The sequence below is a fragment of the Poeciliopsis prolifica genome, unplaced genomic scaffold, assembly GCF_027474105.1.
Source record: "Poeciliopsis prolifica strain line A6 unplaced genomic scaffold, Auburn_PproV2 SCAFFOLD083, whole genome shotgun sequence".
NCBI lineage: Eukaryota > Metazoa > Chordata > Actinopteri > Cyprinodontiformes > Poeciliidae > Poeciliopsis > Poeciliopsis prolifica.
The window spans coordinates 4,985-27,166 of record NW_026562458.1 but is presented as its reverse complement, the minus strand read 5'-3'; the positions used below and the strand labels follow the sequence as shown (position 1 = coordinate 27,166).

General features: G+C 40.9%; 1 protein-coding gene across 1 annotated transcript in view; it reads right to left on the bottom strand.

Moving 5' to 3' along the window:
- Positions 1 to 21,742, bottom strand: part of LOC129353017 (transcription factor 4-like) — a gene marked incomplete at its 5' end in the record, with an annotated part of 34,520 nt that extends 12,778 nt beyond the window's left edge. Inside the window, 2 exons of the mRNA XM_055022230.1 lie at positions 3,540 to 3,598; positions 21,625 to 21,742. Of these exons, the coding sequence (XP_054878205.1) occupies positions 3,540 to 3,598; positions 21,625 to 21,742 (177 nt within the window). The remainder of the gene's footprint in view (positions 1 to 3,539; positions 3,599 to 21,624) is intronic.
- Positions 21,743 to 22,182: the final 440 nt, after the last annotated feature.

The window sequence follows — 22,182 nt, the reverse complement described above, 5'->3', positions numbered from 1 at the left end:
GTGGTTAAAACTCCCCCAAAAATGTCAAAATAAAAAATATTAGGACAATAATCTGTCATATCAGCACCGACTGGGTTAAGTATTTAACACCAAAAGAAATGGATCGAATATCGATCCTTGGGGAACTCCATCATTTCAACAGATCTCTAAAGAAGCTTTTTACAAAACAATACATTTAAACGGATGAACACATAAATAATAATACAAAATTTACAAATCCTGAATTTGAAAATTATTCAAAAACTTTTAAAATCTGTGAAAATTGTGTCATTAATTTTATGCATTAGGACAAAAATGGCGGGAAAACAAAGAAAAAGTTAAATAAGTTAATTTGCTCTTGACAGTAATTAGACATTTTCTTACCACTGAAAATGAAAATATATTTTTATATCACACAGTAATGTGTAATTTAAATATAAAGCTAGGACTGTTTCCATAAATACGGCCCATGAAAACTGCCTCCAATCAGGAATCAGAAAAACAAGCTGCTGATATAAACACGGATCAGTGAAAACCTCTCCGCCCCGCTCTACGTTTTATTTTACTCCTGCTCTCTCAATCTTTCACTAACAGCCAAGGATGTTGGACCGCAGCCCAGCATGTAAATTAATCCAACAATTTCCATCAGGAGCCATTCAGACTCTGGAGCGGGATAATTTGACAGCAGCCCAGTCAGAAAACGGCCAGAGACGCGGCGATGTTTGATTCATTTAATATTTCTGCTCTCTTTGGGTTGATGACGCCTCAGACAAAAGCTGCAGCTGGAAGGAAGCTGGAAACGGCAGATCAGGACGGAAACGTTACGACTCAGTCAGGATGACAAACAAACGTTCAGGTCACTTCCTGTGAGGGCCGCACAACAAATCAGTAACAGTATCGATTGCTAATACACCCCATTCGATATGTAGAACATTCACTCTAATCCAGAACCACAAAGCATTCTGGGAAATGCAGTTTCCTAACCAAGTTAAAATGGTGGAATCAACTAGCAACAACCTGCTGGGTAACGGGCAGTTCAAGATCCAAACAACAGTTAGAAACCCGGGCCTGGTTCTGGTCCGACTGAACTCTGGTTCTGGTCCGACTGAACTCTGGTTCTGGTCAATCTGAACTCTGGTTCTGGTCCGACTGAACTCTGGTTCTGGTCAATCTGAACTCTGGTTCTGGTCAATCTGAACTCTGGTTCTGGTCCGACTGAACTCTGGTTCTGGTCAGTCTGAACTCTGGTTCTGGTCCAACTGAACTCTGGTTCAGTTCAAATACGTATCTGAACACCAAGCGACCTGGAGACCACATCACAAGCAGGAAGTGGACTACAACGCAGGGCATTCTGGGTAAATAAAACCATAGCAAACACATTAGCCTAGCGCTAGCAGGAGAAATTGCTTCAAATATCCTCCAAGTTCTAATGTCTCCATCTTGTTTTTCCATATTTGGAGGAAGTTGCTCTCAGTGTCTTCAGAGGCTTTTGTGTCGTTTCATTCAGTGGTTCTTGGTGCAGCGCCCCCACAGGCCAGGAGGGGAACAGGCTGGTTGGTTTGAAACTAGAGTGAAAATGGAATAAATGTTGCAATTTCCAAATCAAACTGAGTCCATCAGGCTATCAGGAGGGAAACTTTAAATGGTTCTTTTGCAAAACGTACAGGATATTAGCGGTAGCAGCGATAAACGGTGCTAACATCTATCACATCGCTGCAGTTAACAATGTTTCCATCTGAGCAACTATGTGTTCATCGGTTGGTTTTTTCATACCAATAAAAAATGGTATTGCCTGAACTATAAAATGAAGATCAGCCAGAGAACTACAAACTCAAATTACTCGCCAAAACTTTAGCATAAATGTCTAAAATGAAAATACAAACTGCTCTCCTGACTTTAAAGGAAACTTTGTTTGAATTTATTGATCATTTTCACTGAGACAAAACTTTTTCTGCCCAAACAATCCCTGCAGAAGTTATTTACTGGTGTCAGATGCAACACCAACAGGCGTCCATAAGTGTTTTACTGAGCAGATCTAATTTTCCACAATTATCCTCCAGCTTTCATCTGCTCTGAAACTCAAACCTTTTTGATCTGCAGAAGATCTGATGAATTCACTTCACTTATTCATGAATAATCCGCAGCACCTTGTAGCATAGCATTTTGAATCATGGCACTTTGATAAGCCTTAATTATTATATGTTGGTGACAAAAATAGACAGAAATCCACAACATCAGACCGCACATTTCCAACAGCTTGCACTGGAATAAATCTCCTGCATTTTCTAAACTGGCGGTCATCAAAGTGGAGCCAACACTTGAAGACTCTTTCTGTTTAATATTCCAGCAGCAGAATCAAAACGCAGCATCTGTACGTCTTAATTATCGGCAGCACTTTAGCATGAATGCATATGCTCCACGAGAAACGAGCAGAAAACGAGAGCAACAAAGCTTTCACCAAAGTCCTAATAACACCTGCTGCTGTGATCTGCAAAATATCAGCCTTGCATTTAAAATTAATGACAGTTAGTTTGTAAAGTTGGAAATAAGCGGCCAAGTTATGCACCTCTGAGAGAAACATAAAAATATTCCTCACAGATGTTGTTTATGAGGATGATGGACACATCAATCAACGCTTTTCTGTATTTTAAATTTGAATAATTGCACATGAATAAATAGAGATGATGGAGTTAGGAGATCAAAACTTTCCCAGGAAAAATTAATATCCAGATAAATATAGATCTTTTTATTTATTTTTGTCCATCTGAGAAAATCGATTGTAATATCTGAACAAGCTGAATGAAATGTTTAAAATCATCTGGTTTTAATTGGAATAAAATGTTAATCATTTAAAACTTTTGGACTAAAACAAACTGATTATATATTATCTCATTTTCTTTGGGATCAATACAGTATTTTTGAATCTGAATACATTTCAAATCCCGTTATAACAAAATAACTCATTAAAACAAGAACGTTTCTAAAAAAACAAGAAACTTTATCGTCTTACTGGATAAACTTGTTAAACTGAAAAAATAAAACTTGTTATAATGAGAAATTTTTATATCTTATGAATATATATAACTTTTGAACTGGATGAAGTTTTAAATTGCATTTATTTATTTGGAGTCCAGTGGAAATAATTTGATTATATGGAGAGAATATTTTCACTTTAGCAGATTCTTTTAAATTAAACATGACAGAAAAGCTTCGAACGGCTGTTGAAGAAATAATTTTGGTTTCCTGGGAAAAGATGAACTGAAATGTTTAAGTGTGAATTGAATCATGATGGGGATGAATTTGGTGAAAACTTCTTCACTCTAAAGTAAATCTGACTTCAGTAAATGTTGATTTCACTTTTTTTCCAGCAGGTTTTGGTAAGAAGTGGTCCTGAAAGGCTGCAGTGTGACTTTGCGGTGGTTTGCTGCCACTCAGGATGTTAAAGCGATGAAGGCTCAGATTGCTCTTCAGCTTCGTTTTCTCCCACAGCGAAGCGGCAGCAGAGGCCGCCTTCTCGCCCGCTGAGCGCCGATAAAAGACACATTTAAAGTCTCACTGACCTGATGGCAGTGTGGGTTGGACTCCCTGCCGTACGGGTAAGAACTCCTCTCCGATTTACCTACATGAGAGAAAGACAACACAGATTACAGTCATTCATTTCACACTTTGTTTCATTTCTCTCTGCTGTGTCCAAAGAAGTGAAACTTACGTTAGAAATCATATATTTACCAATTTATTATAACCAGAGAAAAAAACGTGGACGGTCGTCGGGATTAGCACAAACATTACATGCAAATACTTGAGACGGCCTCTGAAAAGGCTGATTGCAACTTATTTTATACCTAAACACCTACATATGCTTTAATACGCACAGAGGAAACCATGTCAATGGCTCAGCCAATCAGAAGCGAGGAAAGAAAATGGCGCTCCTGGATTGGCCGGTTTGCAAACGCAAGCTAGTAGCATGTAGCTGAGTTATCTCAGCTTCCCAAACTGTATTTAAATATTTCAGATCTATAATGAAATCTGGCAATAGACGGATTTTCTGCAAATTATTAGAAGATAAATGTTCAGATCCTGAAGTGCAAAAGGTGACAGTTTGCATCACATTTTCAACTTCCATGTCTGGTAACAAACTCAACGCTACAGATGGTATTTTTAAGGGTTTACAGTTTCCATCCATGAACAAAGAAATTTCCCAAACTTTACGATTATCTTCCTGGATCCTACAGGTTACTTTCTAAAACTTGTAGATTAATTTCAGAAACTTTCTGGTTGCATTATGAGGCAACCTGGAGCAGAACAAACAGGAAACTCTCTGGAATATAGATATTATTGATCAGACATTAAATTGCCTTTCTGAACTGAACAATCTTCCTTCTAGCAGGAACTTAGAGAATTTTCCTCAAACTTGAATTACAGGTAGTAAAGCACTGATTGTACAGAACTGACTGCAGTTCCTTTGCCTGAACTCACTGACAGTGTGCGTGTTAATGGGTTTGTTTTCCCGGCGACATTAGAACAGAAAACACCAGCTTTCAGGAGTTATTGCCGCCAAAGCCAGTTCTGATCGCAGCGTTCATGTTTTCTGTTCCCTGATCTCACAGCAAAATTAAAACCACACATCTCTGTCGATCCACACAAAAAGCCAGAACCAAATGCTTCCTTTTGGGTTCGCACCAAACATTGACGCCATTTTGGACCCTGTGAACTCCTCTGGTATATCTGTGGAATAAAGACTATAAAACACGTCGTTTTATTTATAATGCCATTGTTTTTCTTCTGAGTCTCACTGGACAAACATTTGTCTTCAGAGACTCATTAGTGCGCCTGCTAAGCAACCGTCACAAACCAAATCCAGGAAACTGCCAACCCTCGAAGAAACATGTTTCCTTCACTCCAGTGAAGAGCTTCAGCTTTTCCACTTGAGGTTTCACATTCCTCAAAGCCTCGGCGGACAAGAGGCGCTGAAGACGCAATGCATCAAATTCATATCGAGATCCTTAAATGTATCGATTAAAACATGAATCAATAGTTTCCTCTGCAGTCACTTCTTAAAGTTAATCGGCAATTTGAAAGAATATATAGAAAAACTGTGGAGGAAAAAAAATTGAATCAAAAGTCAAAATTCTGAGAAAAAAAGATTAAAGATTTTTCTTTCTGTAATTCTCTGCCATTGAAAGCTGCTTTTATTTGACTGATATATAAGATTTATGAGGTGAACGGCCCAGAAGGGAAGCGCAGAGATCCTCAGGTGACAAACGACGGGATTTAAATGGCTGATTCCCGACGGTTCTGGTCGTCTTATTGCATCCCGACCAGAACCGAAGCATCCAGTTTGTGGCTCTATGTCCTTTTAAATCATGAACTTGGGTTGGGTTCCTGTTTTACAGTATGACACTGCAAAACAGAAACTCTTCCCAGGTATTTTTACTGCAAATATATTATCATACTTGAAATGAGACAAAATTAACTTAAAATAATTTATTTTAGCAAAATATAAGATCTTGTTTTAATTAATATTGATTTTAAAAGTTCTCGTCTCTGTGGTGAATTATTTATAATGAGACATTTTTCCCATAAGTTTCAATCCCAGTTGGGGGCCAAACAGAATCACTGCGAGGGCAACAAATGGCCCCCGAGCCGCACTTTGGAAACACCGATTTCTCTTTTCTATATTTTTGTTTTGTAGTTTTTCCAGTTTAATTGAAGTGAGCCAAGTATTTTTTGCAGGGATGATACATAAAAACATAATTAGATGGAAATAACCTTTGCAGAGGATGTGCAGCGTTCAGCTGATCCCCGTTTCATCACTGCGCCCAACATCTCTGGTGTGATTAAAATCAGACGTCCGGAGCCTTTAGCAGCAGGCCAGAGCTTGATGAGGAGAGGAACTTTTATTTTTAAACCCCAAACCCAACGAACGCGTCGCTGTGAAAAAGGTGTCTGATGAATTCAGAAAACACACCGGCTGCCGTTGTGTGGAGACAACAAAGCTAATTTCCTCTGCGGCTCCTGAACAGGCTTCCCCTCCTCTCCGAGCTGCGGGACCGCGTCGATTACTATTTTTACCACGCAGACCTTCTTTTTTGGATAAAAAAAACCTTAAATCTGCAGCCAGTCTAAATATCAAACCGCAGTTAGTGTGTAATTACGTTCTGCTGTCGGTGCGGATGAAATGCATGAAGCGTGTTGCAGGGCTGGAATCAGGCGTGTATAGACCAGCGCTGAATGCATGCCAACATGGTAGTCGATGCAGAAGAGGTTGATAATTACAGGCGTATAGAATAGGAATGTGGTCGACCGTGAGTGTGTGTGTGTGTGTGTGTCCAATACACAGGCCTCGGATTCAGCTACAACCGATGCCAGCTGGACCGGTTTGGCACGTACACAAAGACACCCCCACACACAAAGTACAGGAAATTACCGCCACAGATGTGCGCTTTCCCTCTCACACACATGTAAATATGTAGAATACACTACGCATTTATACCTTACTGGAGCTGCTCCATTCACACACACACACACACACACACACACACACACACACACACACACACACACACGCAGCAACGCTGGAGAACGTTTCCAAAAAAACCCGGCGCCAACGGCTGTGTCCAAAATAAATTCACCAAAAACGTAAAAAATATAATTACTTAATTGAAAAAGATCATATTAGAGATATAGATCTATAAATAAAACACATAGATCTATATTTCTGTATATACATTCATATATGTATAAATATACATTGTTTCATTAAAATGCACCATAGCAGTTAAAAATGTAAAAAATCTATTTAATTCAAATAGATTTTTACATGAAATAAAAACATATATATATATATATGCAACCAAAGCCGTTAAAGTGTAAAGATATCTACATTTAATTGTAATAAATCATGTCAGATTAAAAAAAGTTATATTTCTTCTACTTGAAAGAGATTTTATTGTAAATGTTGCTAATTTAAAAGAACATAAAAACAACAAAAAGCTACAAAATAAGTTAACACCTGAGTGTAAAGACAATAAAAGCCTTTAAAACACAGGTCCAAACTGGTGTTTAGTGGGAGGCCTGGGTCCAGCATGAAGTCGCCGGCTGTGGGGGTTCTGGCAGCAGCTTCTTCCCGTCTGGCACCGCAGCCTTAAATAAAAATACCCATCGCCAGGCAGCGCGCAGCCAGTCAGCAGCCAGTCAGCAGCCAGTCAGCTGCCAGCGCCGCGCCGATGTAAAAATACCTGGAGTACACGTGTGCAGGCGGTGAAAACACCCTGGGGAAACCGCATCCATAAACACTTCGTCTCAAGACACTGCAGAGCCGATCCGTTTGGGATTCTATAAAAATATGTTCATGTTTTTTTTATTGTTTTTACTTCATTTTTTCTATTTCCTGGAAGCAGAGACAGAAACACGAAGCCGAGCCTCAACGTCACAAAGCCCACTGTGATCGTCTATCATCATGAAATAAGGCTTTACTTTCTAAACATTTAAAATATTTCTACATGAAAACAAAATAAAAGCCTCAGTTAAACAGAAAATCCACTAAATCTACAAAAGCAGCTTTTAAATTTGATCAGAACATTTTTAAATCCAGCTTTTTTAAGCACGGCTCTTTATTTTCGCCGGCCATCGTCTCCTCGGGCCGAGCACACAAACAAAAATGCTCGGTATTTTAATTTGGCTGCTGCAGAAAGAACGGCATTAAAAAGCGGAGCGGGGCAGGAACCGAACGGTCGGCCAGAAATCCCCGTCATCTGGACCTGGTTCTGAAAAATATACGTGTTTTCCACCTGCAGAGGAAAATCATTACCTGAAAAATGAAACCTATACAGAGCATATCTTAATTGAATGGTTTTAAAGTGGAATATTAGTTTTCAGAGAGCCATTGAAAAAATAACAGATACTGAATAACTTTAATTATTACTCTGTAAATTAGTTTCCATTTTTCAGGAGATCCAAATATTTGTGTCTGGAGAAACGGAAAACCAGATTAAAAAAGATTTAAATGAAAATATTTTGATTAATTCTCCTCTATGGACACGACTGAAGCCATGTTGACGTTAATCGAGCTTTTTTCTTATTTAGGTTACAGATTTACTGAAATTATTTCAGATTTCCCAGAGCAGACGCCGGGGTCAAAGGTTACTACAGCAACTTCCTGTCTGAGGTTTTACAGATTACAGAAAGAAAACAAACTAAGTCTTTTCCACATTAGAAGAAACTTCCAAGTTTGTTTTAAAATACACAATATAATTTTGGAAGGTCGTCTTTCTGCCCAACATGCGGCCATGTTGGGCAGAAAATGGCCGATCAGTTTGACTGCAGCACAATCAGCAGCATTGCAGCGTCAACAAGAATCTATTCTGAGAGCAGAAACGGATTTAAAACATGTAGGAATCAATTCTCACAGTCTAGATGAAGCTTTCTCTAGGAAACAGAAATCATAAATATGAAGGTCACTAAGAAATAAATGTACTAAAAACGTCCATCAACATCTGCTGTCATTCTGGTATTTAAGGATGAATCCAATTTGAATCACAGATTCAATAAAATAACAAAAAGAGTGACACTGTTGTTCACTTAAACGTGTTTAAATCCTACAGGTTGTGAAGAACTGTGAGTATTTAACAAATACAGTTCAATGATTTCCGTTGCTAGAAATGTTTGACCTGAGTAACTCTGGGAATTTAAGAGAAAGCCTCAAAATCCCAAACGGAAAACATTAGGCTTCATAAATTCTCAAAGGCCAAACGTTAAAGATGGGCATTTCCCCCGCTAACCCGAGCGACGCCCTCCCCAGACAGGCGGCCCGAAGAGGCTCAATGACGGGACTAAGAGACGAAGCGGCCCAGTCGGCCGGCGAGAGGCCGCAGATACCCACCGGGAGGAGGGGCTTTTTCCAAGCCACTCTGCTACATAAAGCCCATAGAGAAGTCGGTGAGCCAGGAGGACCAAATCCCCGCTAATCCACAGCGCAGAGAGACAGAGGAAACACAAATCAGCTCCATTACAAGCTGAGCGCGAACAGGAAGCAGGAAGCTCAGCTGGGCTATTAGATATCATGACACCGCTTCCTAACAGACCAAATTAACTCTGGATTTGGTCAAGTTAGGATGCTTTTCCAAATTCCAGCAATATAATCTTATATTAAAACTGGTGCTGATTTATGTGAGACTGACTGGAAACATTGTGGATATGAGGAGATCCTGCTCACATGTAGGGAAAACGCTTTCTAAATCCAGCCAACTAAAACTAATAAAAACAGAAACTGGAATGGAGAAAACATTTTTACGGAAATGTGGCTCAGTTATGCTAGCTTGACTTTGACAATCAAATTGACCAAATTGTAAATGAAAAACTCAAACCAAATATGTTCCAAATAGTAAATTATGTAGGAAACATAAACTACAAAGTACGCAACAAAAAACAAAGTGGGACAAAACATGCAAGTAGAAATGGAACAACTTCCAAAAATGTCCAAGTCGCATAAAGAACCTCAGTTAGTGTTGCTACAGCGAGCTAGCTAAGTGCCGCTAGCTTGGTGCCGCTAGCTGAGTACTGCTAGCTTGGTGCCGCTAGCTGGGTGAGCTAGCTGAGTACTGCTAGCTTGATGCTGCTAGCTGGGTGCCGCTAGCTGAGTGCCGCTAGCTTGGTGCCTCTAGCTGAGTGCCGCTAGCTGAGTGTCGTTAGCTGAGTGCTGCTAGCTGGGTGCAGCTAGCTGAGTACTGCTAGCTTTGTGCCGCTAGCTGGGTGAGCTAGCTGAGTACTGCTAGCTTGATGCTGCTAGCTGGGTGCCGCTAGCTTGGTGCCTCTAGCTGAGTGCCGCTAGCTGAGTGTCGTTAGCTGAGTGCTGCTAGCTTGGTGCCGCTAGCTGAGTGCTGCTAGCTGGGTGAGCTAGCTGAGTACTGCTAGCTTGGTGTTTACTGGGCTTTATGGATGCCAGTGTTTGGCTTTGCTGTTTGCGTCGTTATGACAGGATGTATTATCTTATTTACGCAACATGGACAAAACAATACAAGCTGTTTTAACACAAACTCTGTAAAATAATATCTAAGATTACAGGATTTAAAACCCTCAACTTGAGCTGAAGACACAGACTGGTGATTAGTTCAAGAACAACAGTTGTTTTTCTTTTTTTTTGCCTGAAATTACGCCAAGTTTAAAAGGTCAGTGAAATTATTTAACATTTCCTTTGGAGTGTTTTAATTATCTGGTTCATTGGCAGGTGCTAAAGTGACAAAAGGTCAGCAGAACAAAGCCGAGCGAGTAGACGGTGGATTTCTGTTGATCCAACAGCAGAAAGCTTTAAAACCCAACAGGTCCGACAGCCGGCAGAACCTCCTTCATTCTTTTTATATCCGTTGTAATAAAACAGGTACATGTGGGTTTTGATGACTTGATCTGTTGGATTTTATTTGACCTGGGGAACATGAACGCCCCCCATCTTTTTATTTTCCATTAAAACATTGTTTTAATTGAATTTCACTGATTGGGCCAACAGAGCATCTGGATTCCTCATGGCGAATCCTCACAACGTGTCACTGGTCTGCATCCGATGATGAGTTTGTTAAAAGCATTCATATGTGAAGCTATAAATATCAGTAACTCTCAGGACTGCATGTGTTTTTCTGAGGGCTCAGAAACCAATAAGCAACACGTTTGTGGCTCTTCTAGGAACAAGACGGTTGAATCTATTTAAAAATCTATAAATCCAAAGGTTTCTGTTTTTTATTCAATTTCTGAACATTTGTTCCAGGTTTCGGCACTTTATCAAGTTTCATAAACCTGAAATAAAAACAAAAATTACTCTGCTATCGTGCATTTTCTTTCTATAATCCAATTTAGTTTGACAGTTTGTGTTAAATGTTAAAAAATGGCGGGAAAAAAGTTTCATGTTCTCGCCAGGAACATCGTTCTGTATTTTATTTTTTACAAGAAAGATACAGATAATTGACATTTCATACAATAAACACATGTCTGAAATTCTGCTAAATATAAGTTGGATGAGGATAAAATGTTGGCAGGTTTTGTGGCCATACATGATGTTCCATATATGGCTGCTGTCAGAATATAGCAGCATGAAAACTAAAGTAGAAAATTAAATTCACATTTCCAGTTTTGACCAGAAAAACAGGATAATTCACATTTTGTTGTATTTAAAATGTAGAATGTAATTCTTTTTTTTAATGGCTGGTTTTCTGAAGAAAAAGTAGAAACATGCAGACAGTTGGGCCTGCGGAGCTGAGCTGAATTATTACAGATAAAAGTTCATTTAAAACACAAGTTTTCCTCATTTTAGTGACAATAAACAGTTTGAGTCTCTGTCTCTTGATGCTTTTGGAGGGTTTTTCATCCTGCATGAAGGATCTCCTGCTTTTCATTTGTTAAGTTTTCATAGTAATGCAGAATGCTCTAAACTCTGACCAGCTGTATTGTTTCAGAAGCTTCTGGATTCACTTAAATTGTTTGCTTTAATTTGAATCCTGCCTCGATTTGAATGTTTCTGTGTTTTCCTGATGCAGGTGTTTTTCCAGCCAAACCTGCCATATTCTTCTGCCTTTCTCCTCTGCCGTGATCGAATGCGTCCGTCACGTTTGCCAGCGATCGGTTTCTGGATCGCTTTCAGATTTGTCAGATGCCAAAGGAAGAAACAACAAGATTGTTGTTCAAGTAGTAAAAGCCTGAGCTCCATTTTCCCCGAGTTTCGATGAATCATTAAACCTTTTCTCTGTGTGAGAGGAAGAAATGACGTTCTGTGACACCCATATAATGAGTCCATTTTAATAAAATATATGACTAATAGTGCAGTTTGATGAGGATGGCAGGGATGAGAGGAGAGAAGGTTAAACTTCCTCCTGATGCAGAGAGATGGGGGAGGAATCACTGAGCCATTCAAGTGTTTCCATGACACCACCGGGCACCGGTCCAGAAGTTTCACAAAGTCTGAGAGGAACACACACACACACACACACACACACACACACACACACACACACACACACACACACACACACACACACACACACAGACACACACACACACAGAGAGACACACACACACACACACACACACACACACACACACACACACACACACACACACACACACACACAGACACACACACACACAGAGAGACACACACACACACACACACACACACACACACACACACACACACACACACACACACACACACACAGAGAGAGACACACACACACACACACACACACACACACACACACACACACACACACACACACAGAGACACACACACACAGACACACACACACACAGAGAGACACACACACACACACACACACACACACACACACACACACACAGAGAGAGACACACACACACACACACACACACACACACACACACACACACAGAGAGACACACACACACACACAGAGAGACACACACACCACACAGAGAGACACACACACACACACAGACACACACACACACACACACACACACACACACACACAGACACACACACACACACACACACACACACACACAGAGACACACACACACACACAGACACACACACACACAGACACACACACACACACACACACACACACACACACAGAGACACACACACACACACACACAGAGACACACACACACACACAGAGACACACAGACACACACACACACAGACACACACACACACAGAGAGACACACACACACACAGAGACACACACACACACACACACACACACACAGAGACACACACACACACACACACACACACACACAGAGACACACACACACACACACACAGAGACACACACACACACAGAGACACACACACACAGACACACACCAGCCACTGCGTTTCAACATGGCGGCCATGTCGTTCTGCGTTTTTACGGGAGATCACCGTTAATTTAACGGAAGATGAGTAACCGTCTTCCTGGTGACACGCCGCCGCCATCGCTGCCGCCATCGCCTCCCCCCACTGCAATCCCAGCAGGCACCGATTCCTTGGCACCGGAGCCACTGAATACATCAAACAACAGATGAATGTATACGAGCATCGAGAACAACTGGAGAGACGAGGCGTCCATCTCACATCTGTCGCCTTCTACCTTCAGCTAAACGTCCCGTTCAGCCGCAGATCCTTCCACACAACGTTTAGTTTCAGTTCTGTTGTTACTGAACCGGTTCGTTCACAGATCAATTCTGCTCTGTTCCCTGATCTCACTTTATTTCCTTCTACCTTCACATCCAAAATATTATTTAACATCAGTAAATACTTATGTTTTCATCAGGTCTGTGTTCAGTGAACCAGCTTGAAGGTAACAATCATGTGGATTTTGTTCTTTTGTCTGATATCTAAAAACCCAATGAAAACAGCTGACCCTGCTTAAACCAGGACGTTCTGTATTTAATTACCAATTTAATTGTCTAGTTTGTAAAAATCCTTCTTTTTGTCAGATCTGACCAGTTTATGATCATCCTGGCTGCGTTTCGTTTGTTTTGTGCTTTAATTTACTGAAACCATTTGATTTACATCCCTGATCCACAACCTGAATAAACCTACAGTTTTTATTTATAGTTTTATTTCTAGTTTTATTTATAGTTTTATTTATAGTTTTATTTCTAGTTTCTATCAGCTCTTCAGCTGGACTTTGCTGAAGATCCACTTGTTTTGTGTTTGATTAATAAATCCACTGAATTTCACTATTTGCAGAACATAAAATGTTCACAGCATCTTTAGCAGCTTTAAGTTAAAAATCCGACTCATTTATGAGCCTAATGTGAGTAAATTAATATTATTAGTCTTTTTTGTGAAGATGTTCCCATTGTTGGATTATGGTTTAAAATGTTTTTCTTTTATCTCTGTGTTTAATATTTAGCAGATAGAAAACATTAAACTGCTGTTTGTTCAGTGTTTACATTTATTTCTCTTCTGTTTTATATTTTCTACATTTTCATAGTAAATCTTTGGTTTTCCTTCCTTTCAGTTCATCGATCAACGTTTTATGTTTTTCCTGCATTAATTAATGAGTGAATTCAACACTATAGCATATTTTATAACAATATTTGGTTGGTATCTTTATTTTCACTGTTTTAATATCACATTTTTCTAAGACAGATAGAAAAATAATCCCAAAGCTACCTGATAAATATGTCTGATATTTGATTTTTCTGCTTTATTTTCTCCTTCATAAAGATGTTTTACATGTGAAAGTTGATCAACGTTTCTGTCAGTCAGCAAGTCATTTCACACAATTTCTCTGCATCCCTAAATCAATAAATGATGTTTTACAGTGCTGAAGCTGCTCCTTTTATGTGCTGAATTATGTATTGTATTAATAAACACAGTGCTAAATGCTTTACTTTTGCTTTATTCTCACCACCTTTTTAAACTGTTTTAACCTGTAATGACTGAAATGTCCATTTAATCTGTTTGTTTGGGTTTTGACTTGTTTTCATCCTTATTGTGTTTTATTATCATCCTTATTGTCACATTATAGAGTCTTTGCTACCAAACAGGTTTTTTTTCTTAAAGAACGAAACAGCTGTTTAATAAGCTGGAAAAGATAAAAACTGTGTTCAAATGTTCATCATTTATCTCAAAATAAATCATAAAACCGGGCAGATGTGCACGTCTGAGTGTAAATGAATATATTGATGCTGAGACATGAAATAAAACGAATGTTTTGGCTTTTGCTGCGTTCGTTGCTCTTGTTTCATCAGGAATTTTATTTTATTCTTCAGTTCCACACAAACTGATGTCTGTAGTCTCACTGAACAAATGCCAACCAGAGAAAAACAAAAGATCTAAACTGGATCAATGTTTCCAAAGATGCATGTGAATGGAGGTCAGAGGGACAGAGACGCCGTAGGAACACTGACTGCTCTGTTTACAGACACATGGACGACTTTAACATGAAAAATAAACTGCCGGAACAAATTTCACTCGTTTCCATCACCAAAGACGAAGCGAAACAAAACCAAAATGAAACGTGGAGCTGAAAGTTGATGAATTCGCAGCGTGTTGGAGAACCAACCAGAGCTCTTTGTTTGTCGGGACGCCGCGGACAGAATGAAAATTAAGCTTCTGGCACCAAAATTTGCTCCGACTTGATGTGAATGAGACGCCCCCCCCGATTTACCAAATAACCTTCATTATCTGAAGCTGCCCCCCTTTACCGCCCTCCATCCTGGCATCAGCCCACAAACAACAAGGAGGCGACAAACCAGGGCCGCGCGCCTCAGAGCCGTCCGCGCAGCAGGACCGCCGCGCCACGCCGCAAACGATGCTGCGTTTGCAACGTCACAATACAACATTAATGTAAAGCAACAGAAAAAGTCAGCGAGAAACCAACGTGGATTTATTTGTTGGAATGGAGTTTGAGACGTTCCCCCTTCACGAAGCTTCTGTTCAGCGAAAGCCGGCGACTGGCGGCGAACCGTGCGTCACGGTGTGTTTCTGTGTGTGTCGGCTCAGACTGAATGCGGCAGCCACTGCAGATTTTTGTTGGCGTGCTGACAATGCTGCGCCGGTGCCAAGCCCCGACGGCGGAAACGACTAAAAGACGCATAAGGCTGGCATTAGAGCCCAAACCTCCCTCCCTCTGTACCCTCCTCCCAACGCAGCCCTCCTTCTTCTTTCTTCCCTCTTTTCGCGCTTCGTGCACGGCGTTTACTTTGGTCGAGGTCAGGCTCGACTTGGCACGTTATGACTCCCGTAAATTTGTCAATCTGTCTTTGCTTCGATCTGATCTGAGGAGCAGAAAACAGGGCGACCAAAATAAAATCATGTTTTTAAATCTGGGAGTTGATGGAATTTGTTTTCGCCTCGTTTCCGTCAAACATCACAGAAATTCACGTCTTCAGGCTTCGATCTGAGGAGCAGAAACAGTGAAAAATGTTTAAAATGTTTTAAAATGGTGAGTAAATCCACCAGCTCACCAAGTTTAGCTGATGGAAAATTCATGTTTTCAGTTTCTGATCTGAGGGAAACAAAACAACAATAATTAACTTTTTATAAAAATGTTTAAAGGCGGTGAGTTGATGTAATTAGTTTCTCCTTAGTTTTCAGTCTAATATCAGAAAATGTACGTTTTTGGTTTTGGATCTGATCTGAGGAGCAGAAAAGTAACAAAGACTTATGATAAAATGTTTGCTGTGAATCCACCAGAGCTGAGGGAAATTCACCTTCAGTCCTGGAGGACAAGGAACTGTAATCTACAAAAAACATTTTAAAAATGTTGAGTTATATAATTAGTTTTTTGTCTTTTATATCCAGTCGAACGTCATTAAAATTCACATTTCAGTTTTTGAGGAGCAGAAATGGCTTTAAAAGGTTTTTATGCTGTGGATTTGATGCTGTTTGTTTTTCGCCTCTCGTTTCCAGTCGATCGTTTTCAGCTTTCCCGGGGTTTATGATTTTGCCACCATATCTGCCGTCTTTGTCTTGAGGATTTCGGGCAGCACTTCCTCAAATACCTTGGACAAAAAAAACATCTGGAGTTCCATCCATGAGGCACCGAGCCCATGTTCCTCCTAAAACCTAAAACAAATGAAGAAAACACCCTAATTATGCTCCAAAGACAATAAAACAAAGCAAAATGGGAGGAAAAATCCCTGTAAAACATTCAGGATTACCTACAAGTCAAAGCCTGATTCTGTGTTTGGAGTCCATTATTGATTGATGAACAATGTTCAGCTGCGCCGTAAACAAAGCGCGCTCCAGTTGTAGCTGTAAATTGTGTTATTGTTCGGCAGACAGATGACGGCTGCTAATGTTGAACTGAGAGGATCTTAGAGGTGGATTTAACACGTTTCCTCTCGTTTCGGGTTGAGAAGGCAGATAAAGAAAGAGGTAGCTTCCAGAGAAAAGGTGTGAAATTCGGAATTAGCAGCACAATATGGAAGTATTAAAGTGCGGCACAAAGAGCAGGGAGAGCCGCGCGGCGCGGTGCTGCTTCCCTGACTCTACGGAGGGATGAAGACGCCGCGTTTCTGCTCGCCGCGTCGGGAAGGCCCAGAAACAAACGGAAACTGAAAATAGTTCCTGAGTGCGGCAGACACAGCCGAGAAAACCTGGTCTGGAATCTGTTCATAGAGAAAACACGGTTTTTATCATATTTCAGTTTTCTATACTAGAATGTATTGATTGTTTTTACAATCATCTGTGAAAAATAAGGCTTTTCATTTATTTATTTGTTGGTTTTGCAAAACTAAAACCCTCTGGAAGTCAGATGGCGTCTAACACCTAAAGTAACGTAAATAAAGTTCTAAAGTGATTTTAAAGGGTGTAAATTTGGTTCAAATCATTTATTCTGACTAATTTAAACTGACTTGAATCAGACAGAGAATCTCTGGGAGAAGCTAAAGATTAGGGTGATGGCAAAGTGTTCATCCAACCAAACACAAAACCTGGAGAAAAGACGGATCATAGCAGTAGATATTTTTCTGATGTTCATTAGGAGGATAAAAGACATTTTGCCTTAAATTTGGGTTATTTAGCCTGTGATGGGAAATGATAACTCATTCATAAAAGAATCACAATCTAGGCAGTAAGATGCTCAGATTTTCATGTCATTTTCAAGTTTTCAGGTGATATTTCATGTTTATTCTCCTTTTATGATGATTTATTCCAGTCATTTAAAGAGAAGCGTCTCCTCGACCTTCACTTCACACGCGGCTGTAAAACTGTTTCAGTTCCTCCAAAGTGACGTCGTGTTTTCTCCGCCTCCCTGTAGATGGAGGCAGAGGAATGACCCTGCAGGGTCAGGTGCTGTCGCACTGAAGAGGTCAAAGGTGAAAGGATCACGTTCTGATTTCTGTCACTACGCTGGCTGGTTAAGTCTCTTCCTTTATCCTAAACCAACAGGTTTTCTTCCTCCTATTTGTTTTATTATCATGAGTTTCAGGGCAGCAGAAAAAATAAATTTACTTGAAATTGTTTAAAAATAAGAAATAAAACGTTAAAATTCCTTTAGTTCAGCGAGTTCATTTCTAACAATAATTATAAAATTTTTTCTTTATTTTCAACCTAATGAATCTTTTACATCTATATTTATTTTCAGATTTTTGAGCCTTAAAGCTGCAGAATCTAACTTATATTTGTTGTTTTTCACATATTTGTTAAAACTGTCCAGATAATCTGTGAATAGATCAACCAATCAGAGCAAGGAGGGGGGCTTAGCGCTGTCAATCATACACATGAATGTGCCGGACAAACAACTGACCGTTACAGAAAAACTGTTTATCCACCATCATTGGTGGCTATGCTAACTAGCTGTAGCATTCATTACAGCGAGCCAATCAGTTCATCACTCAGCCCAACTCCGACCTATTGACCCTTTCCATGTGACATCCTGCCATTCAGAACGCAACCCAGGCGGCCATGACACATAGAGGAGAGCAGCAAAACATATTCAGGTTAGAGTAGAAATACTTAACATATCTTTACTCAAGTAAAAGTTTCTGTCCAAGACCAGGAAGAGTAAAAAAGCATTCGGTAAAATCCTGAGTAACTGGTCAAATTATCAACCATTTCATATCTAAAAATTACATCATCGGACAGACCAAAATATAAAGACAAAAATTACAATAATTCACATAAATAACAAAAAATAAAATCAGGCAGAGAATTTTAAACTTCTGAAACTTTAACAGTGTTTCTGTGTCTGGTGAATTTTTCATTCAGTGGGTAGAAAATACAGAGAAAATAAGAAAATTACTCAAGTAAAAGTAACACTGTAGAAAAACGTCTGGCCTCTACAGCTGTCTGTATTTAACTGTAAATTTGTTCCATAAACAGACGCCTGCAACACAGCAACTTCACTGAGTTCAATGGTCTCAGGCTGCAGGCAGAAAATAAATTACTTTACAACCTTGAACAGATTCTGCAGCGAATCAGTAGACGGCTGCGATCTACCGTCTAGATCGCTCGGTAGACGCACGGTAGACGCTCGGTAGATGCTCGGTAGACGCACGGTAGACGCTCGGTAGACGCTCGGTAGACGCTCGGTAGACGCACGGTAGACGCACGGTAGACGCTCGGTAGACGCACGGTAGACGCTCGGTAGACGCTCGGTAGATGCTCGGTAGACGCTCGGTAGACGCACGGTAGAACGCACGGTAGACGCTCGGTAGATGCTCGGTAGACGCACGGTAGACGCACGGTAGACGCACGGTAGACGCACGGTAGACGCACTGTAGACGCTCGGTAGACGCTCGGTACGTGAGACGTAATCGAACACTGAGCTCTGGAGGATGTAACCATACCATGATGCAGCATGTATGGAAAAACTGGTCACCATCTGGACTTTTGTGCTGTTTCTGAGGTTTTGAGTTATGTGGTGTGAACTCAGGTGATCTGATCAGCAAACAGAGGCAGAAGGTTAGGGTTGGTTTGGGTCAGTTTGGGTCGGTTTGGGTCAGTTTGGGTCGGTTTGGGTCAGTTTGGGTCAGTTTGGGTCGGTTTGGGTCGGTTAGGGTCAGTTTGGGTCGGTTTGGGTCGGTTTGGGTCGGTTTGGGTCGGTTTGGGTCGGTTTGGGTCGGTTTGGGTCGGTTAGGGTCGGTTTGGGTCAGTTTGGGTCAGTTTGGGTCAGTTTGGGTCGGTTTGGGTCGGTTTGGTCAGTTTGGGTCGGTTTGGTCGGTTGGGTCGGTTTGGGTCAGTTAGGGTCGGTTTGGGTCAGTTTGGGTCAGTTTGGGTCAGTTTGGGTCGGTTTGGGTCGGTTTGGGTCAGTTTGGGTTGGTTTGGGTCGGTTTGGGTCAGTTTGGGTCAGTTTGGGTCGGTTTGGGTCGGTTTGGGTCGGTTTGGGTCAGTTTGGGTCGGTTAGGGTCGGTTTGGATCGGTTTGGGTCGGTTAGGGTCGGTTAGGGTCAGTTTGGGTCAGTTTGGGTCGGTTAGGGTCGGTTAGGGTCGGTTAGGGTCAGTTTGGGTCAGTTTGGGTCAGTTTGGGTCAGTTTGGGTCGGTTTGGGTCGGTTTGGGTCGGTTTCCAACCGTTTCATTCACAGACAGTTTATCTCGACTCAAACAGGTGGAAGCCTTGAATAAACTGGGTTTTTCAGGCTGCTTCATGTTACCGGGTCGGTTCTGTTTGAGGGATTTTAGAGCTGGTGAACTTGGACCAAATAATGCTAGTAAATGAATAATAAATTAGAGCAGCTGTGTTTTGGTTTCATGTTAAATCAAACCTTCATTCTGAAACAGTTTTTTGCATTTTTCTCCAGTTGAGAGGTTTAGCTGCTTTCCCACGCAGAGCATCAGTTTGGTAAAACTTTAGTTGAGTTTCTCGCTGTGCATCGTCTGCAGAGGAGAACGTCTCCCGCCTGGTGACAGGCGTAATTCCCTGTATTTAGACGAAGCGCCTGAACACCTGGACGCCTCCGGTACGCGGGCTAACCTATAGCTGGAGCCGGGGGCCGCGTCCCGCCGCCGATGTCGCCGCGCAGCTTCAGTTCAGCCACCTGGCAGCTCCATAATGACACATCAGCTCCCACACACGGCGCCGGAGCCGGTGATCAGCGCGGCGCAGCGGGGCAGACCCACCTGACATGACACGGCGAGGGCGGAAAAAGCTGGACGGAGGGACGGCTCAGGAAGAAAACAAAACCTGACTGCACCTGTAACGGACGGAGGTAATTCTCCATGGAGCCCAGCAGGAGCCACAGGTTCAGCAGGCTAAACGGCTAACGAGACGTCATGAGAATGTTTCAAGCTTTTTAATGATTGTAATGATTAATGAATGAATATCAGGATGAATTGGCTATGCAGGTAGTCCAGATTTTATCGATTATTTCAGAAATGATGCAGCAAAGTGAAAATAACACCAAAAACCAACCAGAAGCCGCCCCACCTCCCCTCCACGCTCCGCTAGCCAATAGAATCGGGACGAAGAAAAACAAAACCAAAATTTTTCCCCAAACAGGAACAGAACTTGCGGTCCGCTCCGGTTTTATGTTTGCAGGCGCGACGCCGGCCGGCGGTTTTGTTCTGCAACGGCGAAAATAACATTTTACAATAAACAACTAAAAACCGCGAATCAAAGATTCTCGTTAACAACGAGCGGATGGAAATTTTTAACCACGTTTATTCATTTAAAACTAGAGGGAAAAACGGCTGGAGTTGATTAGAAAACAGGATCAGAACAGAACATTTATTGTTGCTGTTTCAGTTCATTTAAAGTTCAAATCAAATGTTTTGTTGAGTTTCTGCTTAATGGTTTTGCACTTAAAATACTGAAAGTCAAGTTTCTTGTTTTTGTGCATAAACTTGGATAATAAAATATTTTTTTAATTCCAAACAACCCAAAAAGTATATAAGATTTCCATCCAGCTGGTGTGTTTAGGAAAATACATGGATAAAGAAATAATTTAGCATTTTAATTTTGATGTTTTATTGAGAATAAGACCCTTAAATTACATTTTTTAGACCAAAATGGAAAAATGACAGTAAAAGTTGCTCTTTTTATTAAAAACAGCCTAAGAAGTAAATAATATTAACATCCAACTGGAAAATAAATAGAAAAAACGAATAATTTTGCATTTTAATTGTCATATTTTGTGATATTTTTAAACCAGGAAGTGACTGTTTTTCCCTAAAAAGTGAGACTGACAATGCCTGTGTTTATCTGGGCGACAGTTGCGATCTTTCTCCTGACCTTTTCTCAGTCTGTTTTCTGCCGGTCGCCACCTTTCCCAGTCCCACCTGCTGATAACTCGTTGATTTGTTTCACACTCTGGAAACCATCCATCGCCAAGCCGCACATGCACAAACCGCTAAAAGACGAGAAAAAAAGGAAATTTGAATAAGAAGTGATTGTATTAGGTGATGCACGGCGGCGGTATCACACTGCTTTGTTAGAGCGGCTGGGATCCGGGCCGGTTTAGCAGCACCAGCATGCTTCTCCCAGCTCTTTTTCAGCTCCCTTCCCATTCACAGCGTGCCAGCAGGGTCGTGACCTCTGCTTTCTCCTGGCTAAGTCGTGGAAACATGAGAAAAAGAAAAGAGAAGCGACTAATTTACCCTCGTCTGCTGCCATAGGAACCAACCATCAGCAGCGTTACGCAAAGAAACTAAATCTCAGAGAGAAACTGAATTTTTTCGCCCTCAGCTGCTTTGTTTGATTTTTTCATTCCTAAATTTGGTGAAATAATTTTGTTGCTAATTAATTTAATCAGTTTTATTGATACTATTTTACCCTACAACTTTTTTTCAC